The 16,693-nt window shown below is 42.6% G+C and overlaps 1 protein-coding gene and 1 long non-coding RNA gene across 5 annotated transcripts in view; one reads left to right on the plus strand and one right to left on the minus strand.

The window, feature by feature from the left end:
* STOM (stomatin) overlaps positions 1–10,595 on the minus strand; it is a 28,648-nt gene extending 18,053 nt beyond the window's left edge. Inside the window, exon 1 of the mRNA XM_064579467.1 lies at positions 10,436–10,595. Coding sequence (XP_064435537.1) covers positions 10,436–10,496 — 61 coding nt within the window. The 5' untranslated portion in view covers positions 10,497–10,595. The remainder of the gene's footprint in view (positions 1–10,435) is intronic.
* A 299-nt stretch (positions 10,596–10,894) lies between these two features.
* Positions 10,895–16,693, plus strand: part of LOC135362716 (uncharacterized) — a 134,124-nt gene continuing 128,325 nt past the window's right edge. For all 4 annotated transcript variants that reach the window (XR_010407720.1, XR_010407718.1, XR_010407719.1 and 1 more), the window contains exons 1-2: positions 10,895–11,217; positions 14,428–14,524. This is a non-coding gene — a long non-coding RNA (uncharacterized LOC135362716). The remainder of the gene's footprint in view (positions 11,218–14,427; positions 14,525–16,693) is intronic.

The following is a 16,693-nucleotide window of genomic DNA, read 5'->3' on the forward strand; positions in this document are numbered from 1 at the left end:
CACAAAGTTTAAAAAGTCCCAAAGTTCTCCAAGATCGGTATAAAAAGAGCAGTCCCTTGTTTACCTCTTCCAGTATTCCTTTCTTCAAAGGCAACTGCTCTGTTGGCTGAGTATTTTGGTCTATCCCTCCCTGTTTCTAAATAATACACTGGTTTTGTTCCTTGTTGCTTTCTCCCTTTTGAGCGTTACTTACTGACTTTCCACTATGGAAGAGGATTTAGCTTCTCCCCCACCCCATAAATATACCCATCCTTCTAATTATATCATCATTTTGGTTAGGTCATTATCAAATTTTCCATTTCGTGAATATGTAAATGCGATTCAAAGCTAAGCCGGGTAGGGATGTCAAATTCATTTTTCCATCCCATACAACTTTTTGTTTTTCCTCCAATGTCTTGCTTTTTTCCCATATTGATTCAACCTCAAACCTCTCCTCAGTGGTCTAAATCTCCTCTCACAAGGGTCAGGTGTTCTACCAATTTCCTCTTCCAAGAGAGCGTCTCTTGGAGGGGTGTCTGGACTTGCTCTCTTAGGTGGTGTGAGCAGCTGGTCCGGGGACCACCCTTCCCTACCATCCTGGGAAACCCCCTTCACTTCCTGGCTTGTGTTTTCCACTTTCAGTAACCAGTGACTTCCTCACTTTTAGTTTGTTTTTCCTCTCTGAGGAGGGCAGAGGGACCAAGAAGGCCAAGGGATACTATCACTTTTCTTATGGACCACAGAAAGCTTCTGCAGTATTTCCAGGAACGGTCTTAGTAATGGGAGGGAGATTGGCAAGGGGTTGGGGGGAGGCAGGCCAGGCAATGGTTAGGGCTCGGAAGGGCAAAGATGGCAGTGAGGCAGGCCTTTGAATCCACAGAAGGCCAAGAAATAAGCAGAGTTGAGGCGGAGAGCATGGGAGAGCGACACAAGGTGGCATCCAGGTCAAGTGCTCTGAAACGCAGGATGCAAGACCAGAAACGTTACAGATGACTTTGTGGTTTTCACACTGTGTCACGGTGTGAGGTGAACGTCCTATGCATACTTGACTAAAAGGGCTCTAAATTAATCTCCGGAGGTTTGTAAGTTACCGTCTGTGGGGCTGTCGACATATTTACTAAGAGGATATTCCAAGCAGGGACCCAGTGCTGCCTGCGCAGAAGGCTCCATCAGGCATTATCACGACTGATGATCATTATCACAGCACCCGCTTGTTGACAGTATGTTGTGGGCACTGTGTTCAATTACTTGACATGTGTATCTCATTTATTCTTTACAAAGCCTGTGAAGTATTTTTTTTTTAAAGATTTTATTTATTTGAGAGAGAGAAAGGGAGAGAGAACATAAGCAGGGGGAGAGGCAGAGGGAGAGGGAGAAGCAGACTCCCTGCTGAGCAGGGAGCCCGATGTGGGGCTCGATCCCAGGACCCCGGGATCATGACCTGAGCCGAAGGCAGACGCTTAATGACTGAGCCACCCAGGCGCCCCAAGTATTTTTTTTTTTGCGCCCCAAGTATTTTTAATTCCACTTTACAATTGAGTAACTGAAGCCACAAGGCTTTCCAAAGACCACATGATGGAGGAGGACCTGGGACTCAAACACAGGTCATCCTACCCCAGAGCCCATGTCCTAAGTCAATTCACTCCTTCGGTCCTTTGCCTCTGAATTAAAAAATCCTCATGAAAGATGTTCTTGTGTTTGCAGCACTTTCTCAAGACAGTATCCAAACTGGGAAAGCATGGGAGGAGTTCCAAGAATGAAATCTGATAGTCCTACAGAGGAAGGCCTCTTAATTCCAGCTGTGCCTATTTATAGCAAAACAGTCTCAAGGCTGGTGGCCAGGCTCAGGTCTAGGCTTCCAAAGTGAACTGGATTCCAAACAAGGAACAGACTGGCCACAAATACTTGAGAAATACTTCAAATACAGAGAAATACTTCTGACAGCATTTGGTGCCTTCTAAAGATTTTTTTTTTCTTTTTATTTATTTATTTGAGAGAGAGAATGAGATAGAGCATGAGAGGGGGGAGGGTCAGAGGGAGAAGCAGGCTCCCTGCTGAGCAGGGAGCCCGATGCGGGACTCGATCCCGGGACTCCAGGATCACGACCTGAGCCGAAGGCAGTCGCCCAACCGACTGAGCCACCCAGGCGTCCCCATTTGGTGCCTTCTAAAATACTGCCCCAAGCTGCCTATTTCCAGGCAAAGTTCATAGCTCTGGGTCCTGAACGTATTAGACTATAAACTCTCTGAGGGCAGAGATGTTTCCTATTCTTCTTATTCCAGCCCAGTCTTTTCTCGTGTGTACGTGTGCATATGTGTGCACGCACTCAGTTTCTGTTGTGACGTTGTGTTTTTGAAAGTCCCACATGAATCCACGGGATTACAAATGAAGAGCAACAAGAAATGAAGCGGAGATCCTAAAAACTGGGTTTGGTCTTTCACATCTCAAATGCTCAGCTAGAAATAATCAGGGCAGACACTGGGGATGGCACCATTTCATATTGTTCTAGTGCCTAAACTATCCCATTCTCAAGCCTTCAAATTCCTCCCCATCTGGTTACAGCTCCTAAAGGAACACAAATCACATTCCTCAGAGAGGTGAGGCTTCAACCTCACCAGGCTCTTAGTGAATTTCATGATTTCATGAAATTCATTCCCTTCAAGTTTCTAATTCATTACCTTGAAGACTGGATCCTCCCTACCAGCTGTATGAGGTAAAAGACAAATAATGAGCAATCAGCATTCCTGAGATATACTGGCTGATAATGCTGGGTAGGAAAACTCCCAAAGATTAGTGATCCCATGACACTTGGTTGTAAATACTACTTGGCCACGGTTAATTTTTTTCTTTTACTACCAACTCTTCTGAAAACTGCATTAAATTTTTAACTAACCAAAGCTAGGTTTTGAAAATGGATGTAAGTTTATACAATCAACACTGTTTAACTCAATATTCAAATTGGGCTTATCTCCAGGGAACTGACATAAATTTTAAAAACCATTGCTTTTTTTCTCTTATTTTAAAAGCAAAGTATTATCTCTATAAAAATTAGAAATTATAGCTAAAGAAATTAAAAAAGAAAAATTATCTATACTTTCATTATCTCTAGATGGCGATGATTTTTCTGCCTTGCTACATGTCCTCTGAAACTTTCCTATCCTGCTTTTTTTAAAAATGAAATAATGGTATACATAATAACTTTGAATCTGCTTCCCCTCTATATTGTGAACATCTTTTCATGTCACTACATATTCTTTATTACTAAAGGTTGAATAATATTCCATTATTCCATGAACCTAATGAACATTTAGGTTATGTCCAATTTTCTCAAACAGAAACTCTGCTGCATCGCATATATGCTTAGCAAAATTTCCATGCATTTTTATTGTGTAAACTAATTTTGCTGAGAAGATGAAATTGCGTAATTCTTAAATTTCTCTCATTCTGGAGGTATCTTTAATTATTACTAATAATAGCCATTTATTGAATGTCTATCACATGGCAGCCACAACTGGATTCCTTATATACCATCTTTCCAATATTCACAAAAATCTGTAAAGTAGGTATGAAATATTCCTCTTGCAGTCCCAGAGTAATAAAGCAAATGACTTTCTGAGCTGAGACAGAAGAAAACAAACAAAACCACGAAACAAATGAAAACAACAACAACAACTTGTATGGTAATTTTTGTTGGGTTAGCTTCCAAAAGAGCAGTAAAATAATCTTTTCAAGAGGATAACACAGGCATGATTTCAGAGCACTACATGTTGTTAATGATACAGCATCAGCTGATTTACTAAAAGGTCCACTGAACTTGGTACTGCTGGAAATCATGTACAATAATAAATTCCATTTATCATTGAGATTCTGTTCTAAAGTTAAAAGACTAGATTTCCGGGCGCCTGGGTGGCTCAGTCGGTTGGGTGGCTGCCTTCGGCTCAGGTCATGATCCCAGGGTCCTGGGATCGAGCCCCGCGTCGGGCTCCCTGCTCGGCGGACAGCCTGCTTCTCCCTCTCCCTCTGTCTGCTGCTCTGCCTACTTGTGCTCTCTATCTTTGTTCAATAAATTAAAAAAAATCTTAAAAAAAAAAAGACTAGATTTCCTCTTCAGGGAAAGGCCAGAAAGGTCTCACATAGTATCTGAAAATCTAACTCAAGACTCGTTTGCATTAATACACACAAAAAGAAAAAGATGAGCCCAAGGATTGTTGCAATGCCTGAGCAGCAACATTTAAGGGCAATCTTTTCCTTCCCCCTTCCCTGAACGCAAGTAAAGCACGTCACGTCTTCGTGCATTGCCGCATTGCCGAGAACAGTGCTGTTTGGGTGGGGAGAGATAAGAGGGCTAGGAATTTGGTCTCAAAAACAAGCTAACAGCAAGGTCCTAAACAGCACTTTTTAAGGGGCAACAGTAGGTCAAAATGAAAGGTCTTGGCAATTTTTTAATTCTTTGAAAGGTATAAATATTCAGGATGTAATATTTCTAATTATATTCTCCCTCTCCCTCTGCCCCTCCCTGCCCCACTCGTGCTCTCTCTCTCACTCAAATAAATAAATAAAATCTTTAAAAAAAAAAAAAAAGAAAAAAGAAAAATAAATTTAAAAAAAGATGGAAAGAGGGGCGCCTGGGTGGCTCAGTCGTTAAGCGTCTGGCCTTCGGCTCAGGTCATGATCCCGGGGTCCTGGGATCGAGCCCCACATCGGGCTCCCTGCTCGGCGGGAAGCCTGCTTCTCCCTCTCCCACTCCCCCTGCTTGTGTTCCCTCTCTCGCTATGCCTCTCTCTGTCAAACAAATAAATAAAATCTTAAAAAAAAAGGGGGGGGCGCCTGGGTGGCTCAGTCGTTAAGCATCTGCCTTCAGCTCAGGTCGTGATCCCAGGGTCCTGGGATTCAGCCCCACATCGGGCTCCCTGCTCGGCAGGAAGCCTGCTTCTCCCTCTCCCGCTCCCCCTGCTTGTGTTCCCTCTCTCGCTGTGTCTCTCTCTGGCAAATAAATAAATAAAATCTTAAAAACAAAACAAAACAAACAAACAAAAAAGACGGAAGGAAGGGAAGGAAACAACAGAAGAAAAGGAAAAGAAGTGAAATGGAGAAAAAAGTGAAGAAACAAAGATGAGACAGCACACTACAGAGAGAAAAATAACACCAGGTGGCGTGAGAGGGGTGGAGCTTAGCACACAGTAGGGCTCAAAAAATGTATGTTGAAAAAAATGTTGGTATTTAGTTGGAGATTACAACTTGCAGTCGTTTGGGCAGAGGCTTTCAAAGCAGACAAGCACACACTATAACCCATCTTGCAAACGAATATTTTAATTAGGCATGGTTTATAGTTCTTCGAATGCCCTATCCTTAAACCTCTAGGGAAGACATTAGTCTCTGGGCTGGAGTGGCTAAAGGCCGGATGGTATCATCAAGTTAAGAACTATGGCTGGAGGCAGTACTTTTTCCTCTCTATTATAAACCATCTCTGCCTACACATACTGGATCAAAAGAACCAATACTGGCGAAGCATTATGGGGTCTGAATCATAAAATGTGTTTACCATGAGATATTAGAAAAAGGAAACGGACAAACCCTTTTAAGAAAGATTTCCAGGGCGCCTGGGTGGCTCAGTTGGTTAAGCGACTGCCTTCGGCTCGGGTCATGATCCTGGAGTCCCGGGATCGAGTCCCGCATCGGGCTCCCTGCTCGGCAGGGAGCCTGCTTCTCCCTCTGACCCTCCCCCCTCTCATGTGCTCTCTCTCTCTCTCTCTCTCAAATAAATAAATAAAATCTTTAAAAAAAAAAAGAAAAAGAAAAGAAAGATTTCCAATGCAAGTTGAAATAAAGGGAGTCCTTTGCCTAGCTCGAAAAGAGTAAGGAAATTAAATAAGTGTAAATATTTTCTTTCCCAAGTATCTTGGGGATTTTCTGTAGCTTTCCTTCATTCGACTGTTTTAGCCATAAAGCAGGAGGAAAAAGAGGTGAGGGTGTCATCGGTAATTTTAAATTTGAACCCCGAGTCTTAAATAGGCCCCCCTCTCCAAATCGCCTAAAGCACTTTACCCCCTCTAAAAAACATTTATCATACTTGCAATTATCCTATTCAAGGTCCGTCTTCCTCATAGATTTTGATCTTCTTAAAACAACATAGCATGATAGCTCCAAAGCTGGCTCTGTCATTTATCACTGTATGATCTTGTCAAAGTTTCTTAATTCTCTTTGTGTTAGTCTCCTCATTTCAGAATAGGGCTAATAGGAGTACCTCCTGAGAGGGTTAAATGTGAAGAGTAGATGAGCTAATACAGTAGACATCTAGAGCATAACACGTACTCAGAAACCATCTGCCAAGTAAATAATTGTTGAATACAGTTCAGAATCATCCTCTGTCCTAAAGCAGTTGTCAGAATGAATATGTATGGGCTGAATACTGCCCATAGCTGGAAAGACAGAAACAGTTATATCCAGAAAAATTGGAGAAAAACAATTTCATAATGTTATTAAGTTAATTAAATTTAGACCAGACCTGAAATATATTAAGAAAACCCTCCTACCTCTTCCATTGTTTGTTTTTTTTTTTTTCCACCCAGCTCCTTTACTTGGACATCTTAAAAGTATCTACAATTAATTTTCTCATAAAAGTCTTTGGAGGGCAACATCACTTTATCTAAAAATTGGGGATGCCTGGCTGGCTCGGTCGGTGGAACATGCAACTCTGATCTCGGGGTCATGAATTCAAGCTCCACATTGGGCATCAAACTTACTTTAAAAAAAAAAAAAGGTGGGGGGGTGCAGACAGAAGCACAGTTCTTCAACTGAGGTCAAGAAGCTAAGCAGTGGCTAAGAGCTCAGGATTCTGGGATCAGATTCCAATTCTATCACTAACTTTTCTCAGTAGTAAAATGAGGGAAAAGAACAATACTTATCTCATATAAAAACCAATGAGAAGTACTTGACACTCAGGAAGCAATAAATAGCAGTGTTATTTTTATTACAACTTAAAGATCACATTGATACAGTTTATAGACATAAACTTTTTACTAAGTGAATTGCCTTCCAGGACCTAAACACTGCTGAGAAAATAGCAAGACTAACAATTTGCCTGGGGACTCTATCCCTACAGGAGATACAGACTACATTTGAGCAGGGCAATAAAGTTCTAAACCATCTTGAACCATCTTTCATACAACTTTTTGCCCATAAATTTCAATTCCCTGCATAATTACTAGGTTTTCTGAATAGTCATTGTTAACTTCATTCTTTGTTTTCTCCATTAATGAATTATCTCAATAGTTGACATTTTAATGTTTCAAAAGTACATTCACATAAATTTTCTCATTTGATTCTTGAAACCTTGGGAGACAGTTACCACGGGTAAGATTATGCCCAGGACAGAGATGAGGAATTGACTCGGGAGACTGAGACTTACCCAAGGTGACCCAGGTAGTAAGTGACGGTAGTGAGACCCCAATTCAGATCCTTGAATTCTAAATTCCACTCTCATTTCACTATACTATACCATCTTACCATAAGTGTGTTCACAGCTGGACAAAGCTGGTATAATTATTATTGTCTGATACTTTACAACAGATACTTTATTGTTTGCATCTTCAGAGGCTAATCTACTGAAATGTCAGCTGAAATGCCTGGGGTTTAAGTTTCTTTACCAGTCCAAGAGTACAGACAAAGATTCAAGAAGAATGGAGAAAGGAGAATTGACACATACTTTTTCTCCACTGATTGTAATCTCTAACCTTTTTCCTTCCACACTTTATATTATCATGACAATTGTAATTCCTTTATCAAGATAATATAAACCCAGACAAATAGTCTATTTGTAATTAGAACATGTAATAAGGAACCATCTTAATCAAATATATTTATAAATATATGAATATATATTTAAATAAATAATATAAATATATATAAATAATATAAATATATATGCCAGCTTTACTAGTAACTAGACTTGGTCATTGGTTTGAGTTAATTTATGACCATTGATGGTTTAACTCCGATTAATTATTAAAGAAGTTACAAATTTCTCCCCAATCTGATCAGCTGTAACAACTGAAACAAACAAATCAGTCCCTTGATTCTGCTTATTTTCAGGCATTCTCCCAAAGGGATATATTCTGTTGACATGTCTCTTAATTATAATAATACATTTTTTTTTTTGTAATCCACCTGCATTATTTCATTACAAAGTGAATGCACTGGCTTCAAGAAAAAGTATTTGTCTTGCCCTAGGTTTCGTCATGTTTATTCAATCTAAGACTAATTGTCAGCAAAGTCATAAAAGGACAGAGTTTGGGCTTTTATATTCCACCGCTTCCCTCAGAAGCAGCCTTCTGGAGATGTCTTATTCAAGAGGTCTGGATTGAAGCTAGGTTCCTTTGCGCTTTCTTTGTTGTCTCTCACCTTCAGTGAAGTACTGATGTCTGAGAAGGTCCTCTCTGGGGTGTACATTTTGGAGGTAGCTCTAGGATAGGGAAAATGGAGAATCACATAGCCCAGGTTTGCAACCTAGCTCTGAGGTACACACATGTGTGATTTTTCTACTCTGAGCCCCAATTTCCTTGCTGTAAAATGGTGGATAATGTTTTCCTTGTGGACCTATTAGAAGACTGCAATTAGATCATGTTTGTAAAGCACTTAGGCTGTGCTTGACCCATGGCAAGCACTCAGTAAATTCTATTTAATAAATTCTAGTAATGGCTTTCCTACCCGTGTTGGATCTCGAAGGTTTATATTTTTAAAAGGGGGGGGAGGGGAACCTAGACTAAGCAAAATTTTGTTTGTATGTATAATTTTCTGAGGAGCACACAGTTTTCACTGGATGCGGAAAAATAAATTCTGTCTAAAAAAAAGTTAATTGTAGAACCAAGAAAAAGAACTTAGGAGTGAAAACTGGTCTGTGATCATGAAAAAACAACTAAAGGGATATTAAGTATAAATAAAGATCATGTGCATTCCCAAAGAATGTCTACAGATTTCCCACTGCTTTCACCAAACTGCTAATACTGTCCTCATAGTCCCTCTGTCTCCCACCAGAAGGTCAGGGCACAAAGGAAAGTATCCCACCCACCTTCCCACCTAGGATAAGACAACCAACTATGAAAGAGGGGGACTGCAAGTTTTAGAGTCAGTCAAACCCCAATTTAAAATATGGCTCCATTACTTATAAACTGGGTGACTCTGAAGTAATTCAACCTCTTTTGAGTATCAGTTTCTCCAAATACATCCTTCCTATTACACTACTGATTTGGGAAGGTAAATCTCCAATGTGCTTAGCAGAGAAAAGTGAGGGATAATTCTCTTGATGCCCTTGGGAAGGATCGCTGGGCAAAGGAGATGGGTGGACAAAGCTGGCTTTACAGCTAATCAGAATCATTAAGTCCAACATCATGTTCTTTGTGGGGTGCTGGAAAAGCCCACCCAGCCCACCGAAAATGTTGTTCTCTATGTCAGCCCGTCTGAAATTCCATCCTTAGAAATAATTCCTTTGGATCACTAAGAGCCCCTGGGAGGGAACCAGCACCCCAGGGAGGACCGTCACCTATCTCTGTTGGAACCCCACCCCCACCCCAAGAGGTTAGCCAATAAAGGTTCAAGATGATAGCCCTCTCAAGGGTACTAGTTCCTTCACAGAGGAACAGCATTGAGCCACTCAAGGTTTCTGCCATCAAGGCAAGGAAGGCCCCGGTAGGGTGGGAGTTCTTAAAGGAATTCCTGGTGAGAAACAAAAGCCCCGAAGGCGAGATCCCTAGAACAAAGGGAGTAAAGAGGAGGCAGGATAGGGCAGAAAGTGAAGCTGGGAAGAGAGGGAAGAACGCCGAAAAGAGACTTTCTTCTTTTCTTCCACAAATAATAGCCTACTATATGTGAGGGGCGGGGGCTAAACCTCACAGGTCTGTCTTGCTAAATAATATGAAACTGGCCATGGGTGGGGCTGGGGGAGCAGGGGTTCTTTCCAGTTCCGTTGATGGGGGTGGGCAAAGGCTGGCTGGAGGGGATGGGTGGGAAGGAAAGAGGAGTCGCGCGACAGGAAGACGCAGGGTCCTGGGTGTGGGGTGCAGGTTTGCGCCCCGGCTCCACTGCTCACTGGCCGCGAGTCGCTTAAGCATCTCCTTGCCCGCATGCATACCACGAGATAATGAACGCGAAGCGATGGCACAGGGCCTGGCGTCTGGCAACCGCGGGAGCACGCGAGCCCTGATATGGCTTTGGTACTGGAAACGTGCCCTGCAGTGGGTGCGTCCCCCGTGTGCCAGGCAAGCCGCTGTGCACTCTGCACCCTAACATCCCTAAATCTGACCCCCAGCCCGCGGAGCAGGGTTCACTATTCTCAGCGTCACCGAAGCTTAAAGCAGCGGCCGCTTGGCTTAAAAGCAACGGAGACGAGCCTGGGACACGCAGGCTGCGGCTAGTTCCCGAGGGAAGGGTTGGGGGCGGTGGGCGACGGCGCGGGGCTCACCCTTGAAGGAGTCCGGGAGCCGCCGGGCTTCGGCGTCCCCTGTGTGCCGCTTCTCAGCCATGCTGCCCGAGCCGGAGGCACCCCTCTCACGTCCTGGCCAACGATGCTGGAACGGCTCCCGCGAAGAATGCGCGGCGGAGACCCGGGGCAGAGACCCGGGGCCGAGACCCAGGCTGCAGCCCCACCCCCTCCCCACGGCCCGGCCAATCGACGCCCAGGACGCGGAAGGACACGCCCCCGCCCCGCCCACCCCTCCGGAGCGGCCCCGCTGGGCTGAGGGGCGTGGCCCGAGGGGCGAGGCGGCCCCAGGCTGGGGTCCCGGCCCAGGGGCGGCACCGGAAGGGAGCGGCGGGCGCCCGGGAGCGCAGGGCGGCGGCGGAAGATATTGGGGAGGGGTCTGTGGGGGTGGCCTGAGCAAAAGGTGCACGCAAGGGAGAGCAGGCTTCTGGGCAGACGAGTGAGAAGAAAATGGCGCCCTCCTTGGGCGGGTGGGGTCCGAGAGGAGGCGGAGGGGCACCTGTGTGGGGCCGAGGGCCGCCGGGGCTGAGCGGGTCAGTGGGTGCGAGGGGGAGGAAGCGAGCGACGTCCTGGAGCCGGAGGGGGTGAATCCCAGGGAGGTGCGTTTATTCAACAAACTCCTCCCCGTGCGCCTGCCACCCGCCCAGCGGCGCGCGCGGGGCGGACACGGGGCGAGCCCTCCTGGAGTTTATAGGCGAGGGGCGAGACAGGCGACCAGCTAACCAGATCTTTACTCGGACGGAGAACGCGGTGAAGGGACCCAGGTACTCAGAAGAGCAGAGGGCACCTACTTTAGTTAGGGGGCGCAGAGAAGGCTTCCGTAAGGAGGTGGCGTTGAGGTGTGACCTGAATTTGAGTCGGGGGACAGGCAGTGCGGAGGTCAGAAAGGGAGTCCCAGGCAAGGCATCTGCAAGGCTATTCCCAACCTCAAGCTCTCTGTTGGGTGGCGGCCGAAACCTTACACTTGAAAACCAGGCTGTTTTATTCTCCGTAACTTTTTTTTTTTAATTTTATTTTATTATGTTATGTTAGTCACCATACAATACATCATTAGTTTTTGGTGTAGTGATCCACGATTCATTGTTTTCGTATGACACCCAGTGCTCCGTAACTTGCCCAAATGCAAAATGTTCAAAGTATGTTGATATACCCACGAGAAGGTCCACTTTTAAAAATATTTTATTTTGGGGCGCCTGGGTGGCTCAGTTGGTTAAGCGACTGCCTTCGGCTCAGGTCATGATCCTGGAGTCCCGGGATCGAGTCCCGCATCGGGCTCCCTGCTCGGCGGGGAGTCTGCTTCTCCCTCTGACCCTCCTCCCTCTCATGCTCTCTGCCTCTCATTCTCTCTCTCGCAAATAAATAAAATCTTAAAAAAAAAAATTTTTTTTAAGATTTTATTTTGAAATAAGTGCAGATATCACAAGAAGTTGCAAAGAGGGTGCAGAGAGGTTATGTGTACCTTCTATCCACTTTCCCCCAATAGTTACCCCTTACTTAACTACTAAGTTATCAAAGCCTGGACATGGACAGCAGCACGAGGTGTGTGTGTAGTTCTGTAGATCTGTGTGTGTGTAGATCTACGCTTTATCACATGCGTAGATGGATATAACCACAACTGCAATCAAGCTACAGAGCTATTCCATCACCACAAAGATCTCCCTTGTGGGGAGTACATTTTTCTTCTTTTTAAGAGGCTCAGTGTTTGGTGTTTAATACCCAGCACTGTGGTGTTTGGTTAATATGAAAGGGTAGACTTTCTGATTTTAGCTCCAGAGCCTTGTGGCTGTCAGGATGGAAACTGGAGCACACACAGTTCTAACAGGTGTTAAGACAGGGGTTGATCATTTTTGCTTTGGGATGCAGACTCGAGTATGTGATAAAGGCCTGACGTAGAGCTGTAAAGTTGACTTCCAGTCATGTATGGGCAAAGAACTGTTTGTAGTTTCCTGCCTGCTTGTGCAGTCGTTTGGTTTACAAGCCTCCTGGAGAAGAAAAGGAGGGGAGTACAGTAACAATGATCCTTCCTCTCTAAATCATCCTTGAGAAAATCCACAGCTTCATTTTTTCCATTCTGCGACGAATAAGCCCCAGAGGCATATACTTCCTGTTTATGCTGTGGTTCCCAGGAAAAAGGAGCAAATGCACCAGCAGCTAACTAAATCCTTCAGTAGAGGAGGGCTTGATTACAGATTGCATATCATGGAAAACTATTTGGCTTTCATTTTGCTGGAAAAGAAAATGTTTCAAAATGATTTTGATGTTTGTACTCCTACTTGCTACCTTTGCTCAAGTCTCAAAGCAATCCCAGCAGCATCACTCCTGGAGACTTAGAAAAGAGGCTTCTCTCCCTTTGGGACAGACTTTGGTAAACACTTGTTGGCTCTGGTTTCAAATTGCATCAGTTGGGGAGCTAATTCCAGGCCCAAGGACTGGCTGAGAACTAAGAACAAGTTTTGACTTGGTTTTTAAATTACCTTCAGGATGGATGTTTCCACATTTTGATTTTAAAATGCTGAATTTTGCCTGCCCATGAAACTAGTGCATTCTGGCTTTCTCATGCATATTCATGTTAGAGTTTGAAGTCCACGGCCAAGAAAGAATTCTCCAGACATTTTTGATGCAAAAGGGTGGTGTTATTAAAGCATGGGGACAGGACCCATGGGCAGAAAGAGCTACACTGGGGTTGTGATGGGTGACTGATTATATACTTTCAAGTTGGAAGGGGGTTAGGAATAGCGTTAAGTCTCTCTAGCGTACATAAGTCTCTAGGGAATTTTGGAAGCAAGGTTTCTAGGACCTTGAGGGGGCTAGCTATTGTTATGAAAGGTCATTTATTATTGTCTAGTAAAACCTTAGTCATGAGACCCTTCAGATGTGTACCGGTGGGCCTTATGCTTGGAGGATGATTGCTAACAAGTATCGTGGGAGAGTAAAGATAAAGGAAATTTCCAAAGGAATTTTTAAATGTTAAAGTAGACTTACAGGATCCTGGAGGTCGGGATGTTAAGCGAAGGTTGTCTTTTGCCCTTAGCGGAGTATTAACATCAAAGCAGTTAAGTTTCTAGAGGAAGGTCACTCTGCCAGTCCAAACGACTTGTCAGTGAGCTGTAAGTTGTAAGGAAATTTAATTTTTTTTCTTTTGCCTTTGTTCCCCACATCAAGAACTATTATAATTTTGGTGAATTTTTTGTTCTAGCTGTTATTAAGGGAGATTTGCATATAAGTTAGAATCAGAATATAGATTCCCTATTTCTTTTATGTTTTATTTTGCTATTATTTCCCTAGCATATTCAGGGAACTAAATTAAGTATTGACTGATGGTGATAGTGATGATATTAAGACCTGGATTTGGTTTAAAGACATACATGCACCACGAAGCCCTATAATTGAGTAAGTCAGAGGAAATTTAATCTGTCTTTTTCCTGTGTCCACATAAGACATGCTTTAATAAAAACAACAGGAGGATCCTTATTTTTTTTTTTTCCTTTAAATTGTGAATCCAGGCTGTTCTCCATGCCTTTAGTGAAATCAGCTAATCAGATACTTTTCAGGGAATAGCAAATACCAGCAACTACATCTGCTTGTGGTGTTTTCCCCAGGCTGGAACTAACAAGTTTGATCTGTTTCTTTATGTGGACTAATTCACATTTATTGTATTACAGCAGCATTTTTATCTTATTAGCTCTTACTGAAACATTGATGGTATTTAATAGAGCGTCTATAGGAAGAATTTTATTAATCTACTTTATTTATTAAGAAGTTCACTTAGCAAATATTTGCTGAGCACCTATTATGTGCCAGGTATTGCTCTAGGTACTTGGGATACATCAATGAACAAAAAAAGACAAAAATTCCCTCCCTTGTGGAGCTTACATTCTAGTATTCCTTTTTACATATATTAGCTTGCTAGGGCTTACACAGCAAGGTACCACAGGCTGGATGGCTTAAATAACAGAAGTTTATTTTTCTTACAGTTCTGGAGGTGAGAAGTCCAAGATCAAGGGTCAGCAGAGGTGGTTTCTTCTAAGGAGCCTGAGGGAAGAATCTGTTCCAGGCCTCTCTCCTTGACTTGTAGGTGCCATTTTCTTCCTATGTTTTTACATTGTCTTCTCTCTGTATGCATCTGTGTCCACATTTCTTCTTCTTCTTTTTTTTTTAAAAGATTTTATTTATTTATTTGACAGAGAGAGAGAGAAAGACAGCGAGAGAGGGAACACAAGCAGGGGGAGTGGGAGAGGGAGAAGCAGACTCCCTGCAGAGCAGGGAGCTCGATGCGGGGCTCGATTCCAGGACCCTGGGATCATGACCTGAGCCGAGGGCAGAGGCTTAATGACTGAGCCACCCAGGCGCCCCCACATTTCCTCTTCTTACAAGGATACCAGTTATATTGGATTAGGGCCCACTGTAATGACATCATGTTACCTTAATTACCCCCTTAAAGGCCCTGTCTCAAAAAAAAAAAAAAAAAAAAGACCCTGTCTCCAAATACAGTCACATTCTGAGGTCCTGGGGGTTAGGACTTCAACATATGAATTTTAGGGGAACATATTTTAGCCCATAATATCACATATGACTATGGTGATCCAAATCTTTGTCTTGCCTGTTTTCTCATATCCATATCTCTGAGATACTCAAAACCATTTATGTTTCCCTGCAAAGTGTGTATAGGGGACCTATAATTATGAGTAATTATTTTTCTAGACATGATTTATTTTTAATAACTACTAAAAGGAAAGTTTCTGGTTCGGAAGGATTACTCTACTTCAAATGTTGCTCCATCCAGCCCCTATTCTACTGTTTTAGCAAAGTTATAAAAAAGAATAAAGAAGAATGATGTTGGAGAAGGGGTTCGATAGGTTATTATTTGCAGGGTACTAGGATTCATGGTAAAAAAAAAACATTTTTCCCAACACTGTACATGAGGGGAAAGAGAGGCCTATATAATGACATTATTTTTAATAATTCAAGTAATATCATTACCATCATTTACCATCACCACTAGTTACTGTTTATTTTTATCCCATGAGGAAATTGAAGAAATTGAGATGTCTTAATCACTTGCCCAAGGTCTCACAGATTATAACTGGTGTCTGTTCCAAGTGTGTATGACTCCAGAGTTTAAGCCCTTAACCATTCAGAATAATAAAAAGAAACAAAAAGACTCAAATGTTTTATATACAAACACTTCTGAGAAAGTGATATATCTAAGTATCTAAGTATACCTAAATGAGTCTTCAAGTTTGCCTTCAGTCTTGATATATACTTAACCTTTATCTTGAAATGATATTTTATTGTTCAGTTTTTATATCATTGTGATATGCTCTGTCAAAATGTGTCTGTCTGCCTGTCTTTGATACTGAATTTATAAAGGACACAATCTACAACCAGGTTAGTATTTTATAGTTTCATTGTACATCTTGAATTACATTGAAAATTTAAAATAACTTTAAAAGTTTGGCTTTTTTCTTATAATTTGTAAGAATAATTTTGTTTTTCTATTGTATAAGATGAACAGAGCAGGTAAATTGCCTAGAGATATCAGGAAAGGCTTCTGTGGAAAGCTGAGTTTAGTAGGATATATACAAGTTAGAAAAGGATACTTTAGGAACACAGAAAAGCCCTTATGCATACATAGGCATATGACAGAGCTTGATATTTTGGGGAAAATGCAAGTAGTAAGATAGGCAGGAAGTTGGAGCGTTAAGAGATGGCAGTGGACTAAAAGGTACATGCCAAACTTAGAAGGTAAATATGAAGCCCCTGAAAGATCTTAACAAAGGGATGGAATGAATTCTTCCTATCAAAAGGTTATGTAATAGACAATCTGAATAGACCTATGTCTATTAAAGAAATTGAATTGATAATTAGTGACCTAAAGCAGAAGGCACCAGGCCTAGATGGGTTCACTAGTGAATTCTACCAAACATTTAAGAAAGAAATCACACCAATTCTGTACAATCTCTTCCAGAAGATAGAAGCAGAGGGAATACTTCCTAACTTATTCTATGAGGCCAGCATTACTAACACCAAAATCAGACAAAGACGTTATCAGACAACTAAGAACAATATCTCTCATAAGCATAAAGTTTTAAAGTGTAAAAGCTTTCAACAAAATATTAGCAAAATCAAACCCAAAAAGGTATAAAAAGAATTATATACAGGGGTGCATGGGTGGCTTAGTTGCTTGAGCATCCAACTCCTGATTTCGGCTCAGGTCATGATCTCAGGGTTGTGGGATTG

Source organism: Mirounga angustirostris, unplaced genomic scaffold, assembly GCF_029215605.1.
Source record: "Mirounga angustirostris isolate CCGP_5_RB_7025 unplaced genomic scaffold, mMirAng1.0.hap1 SCAF_15, whole genome shotgun sequence".
In the NCBI taxonomy this organism is placed as follows: Eukaryota; Metazoa; Chordata; class Mammalia; order Carnivora; family Phocidae; genus Mirounga; species Mirounga angustirostris.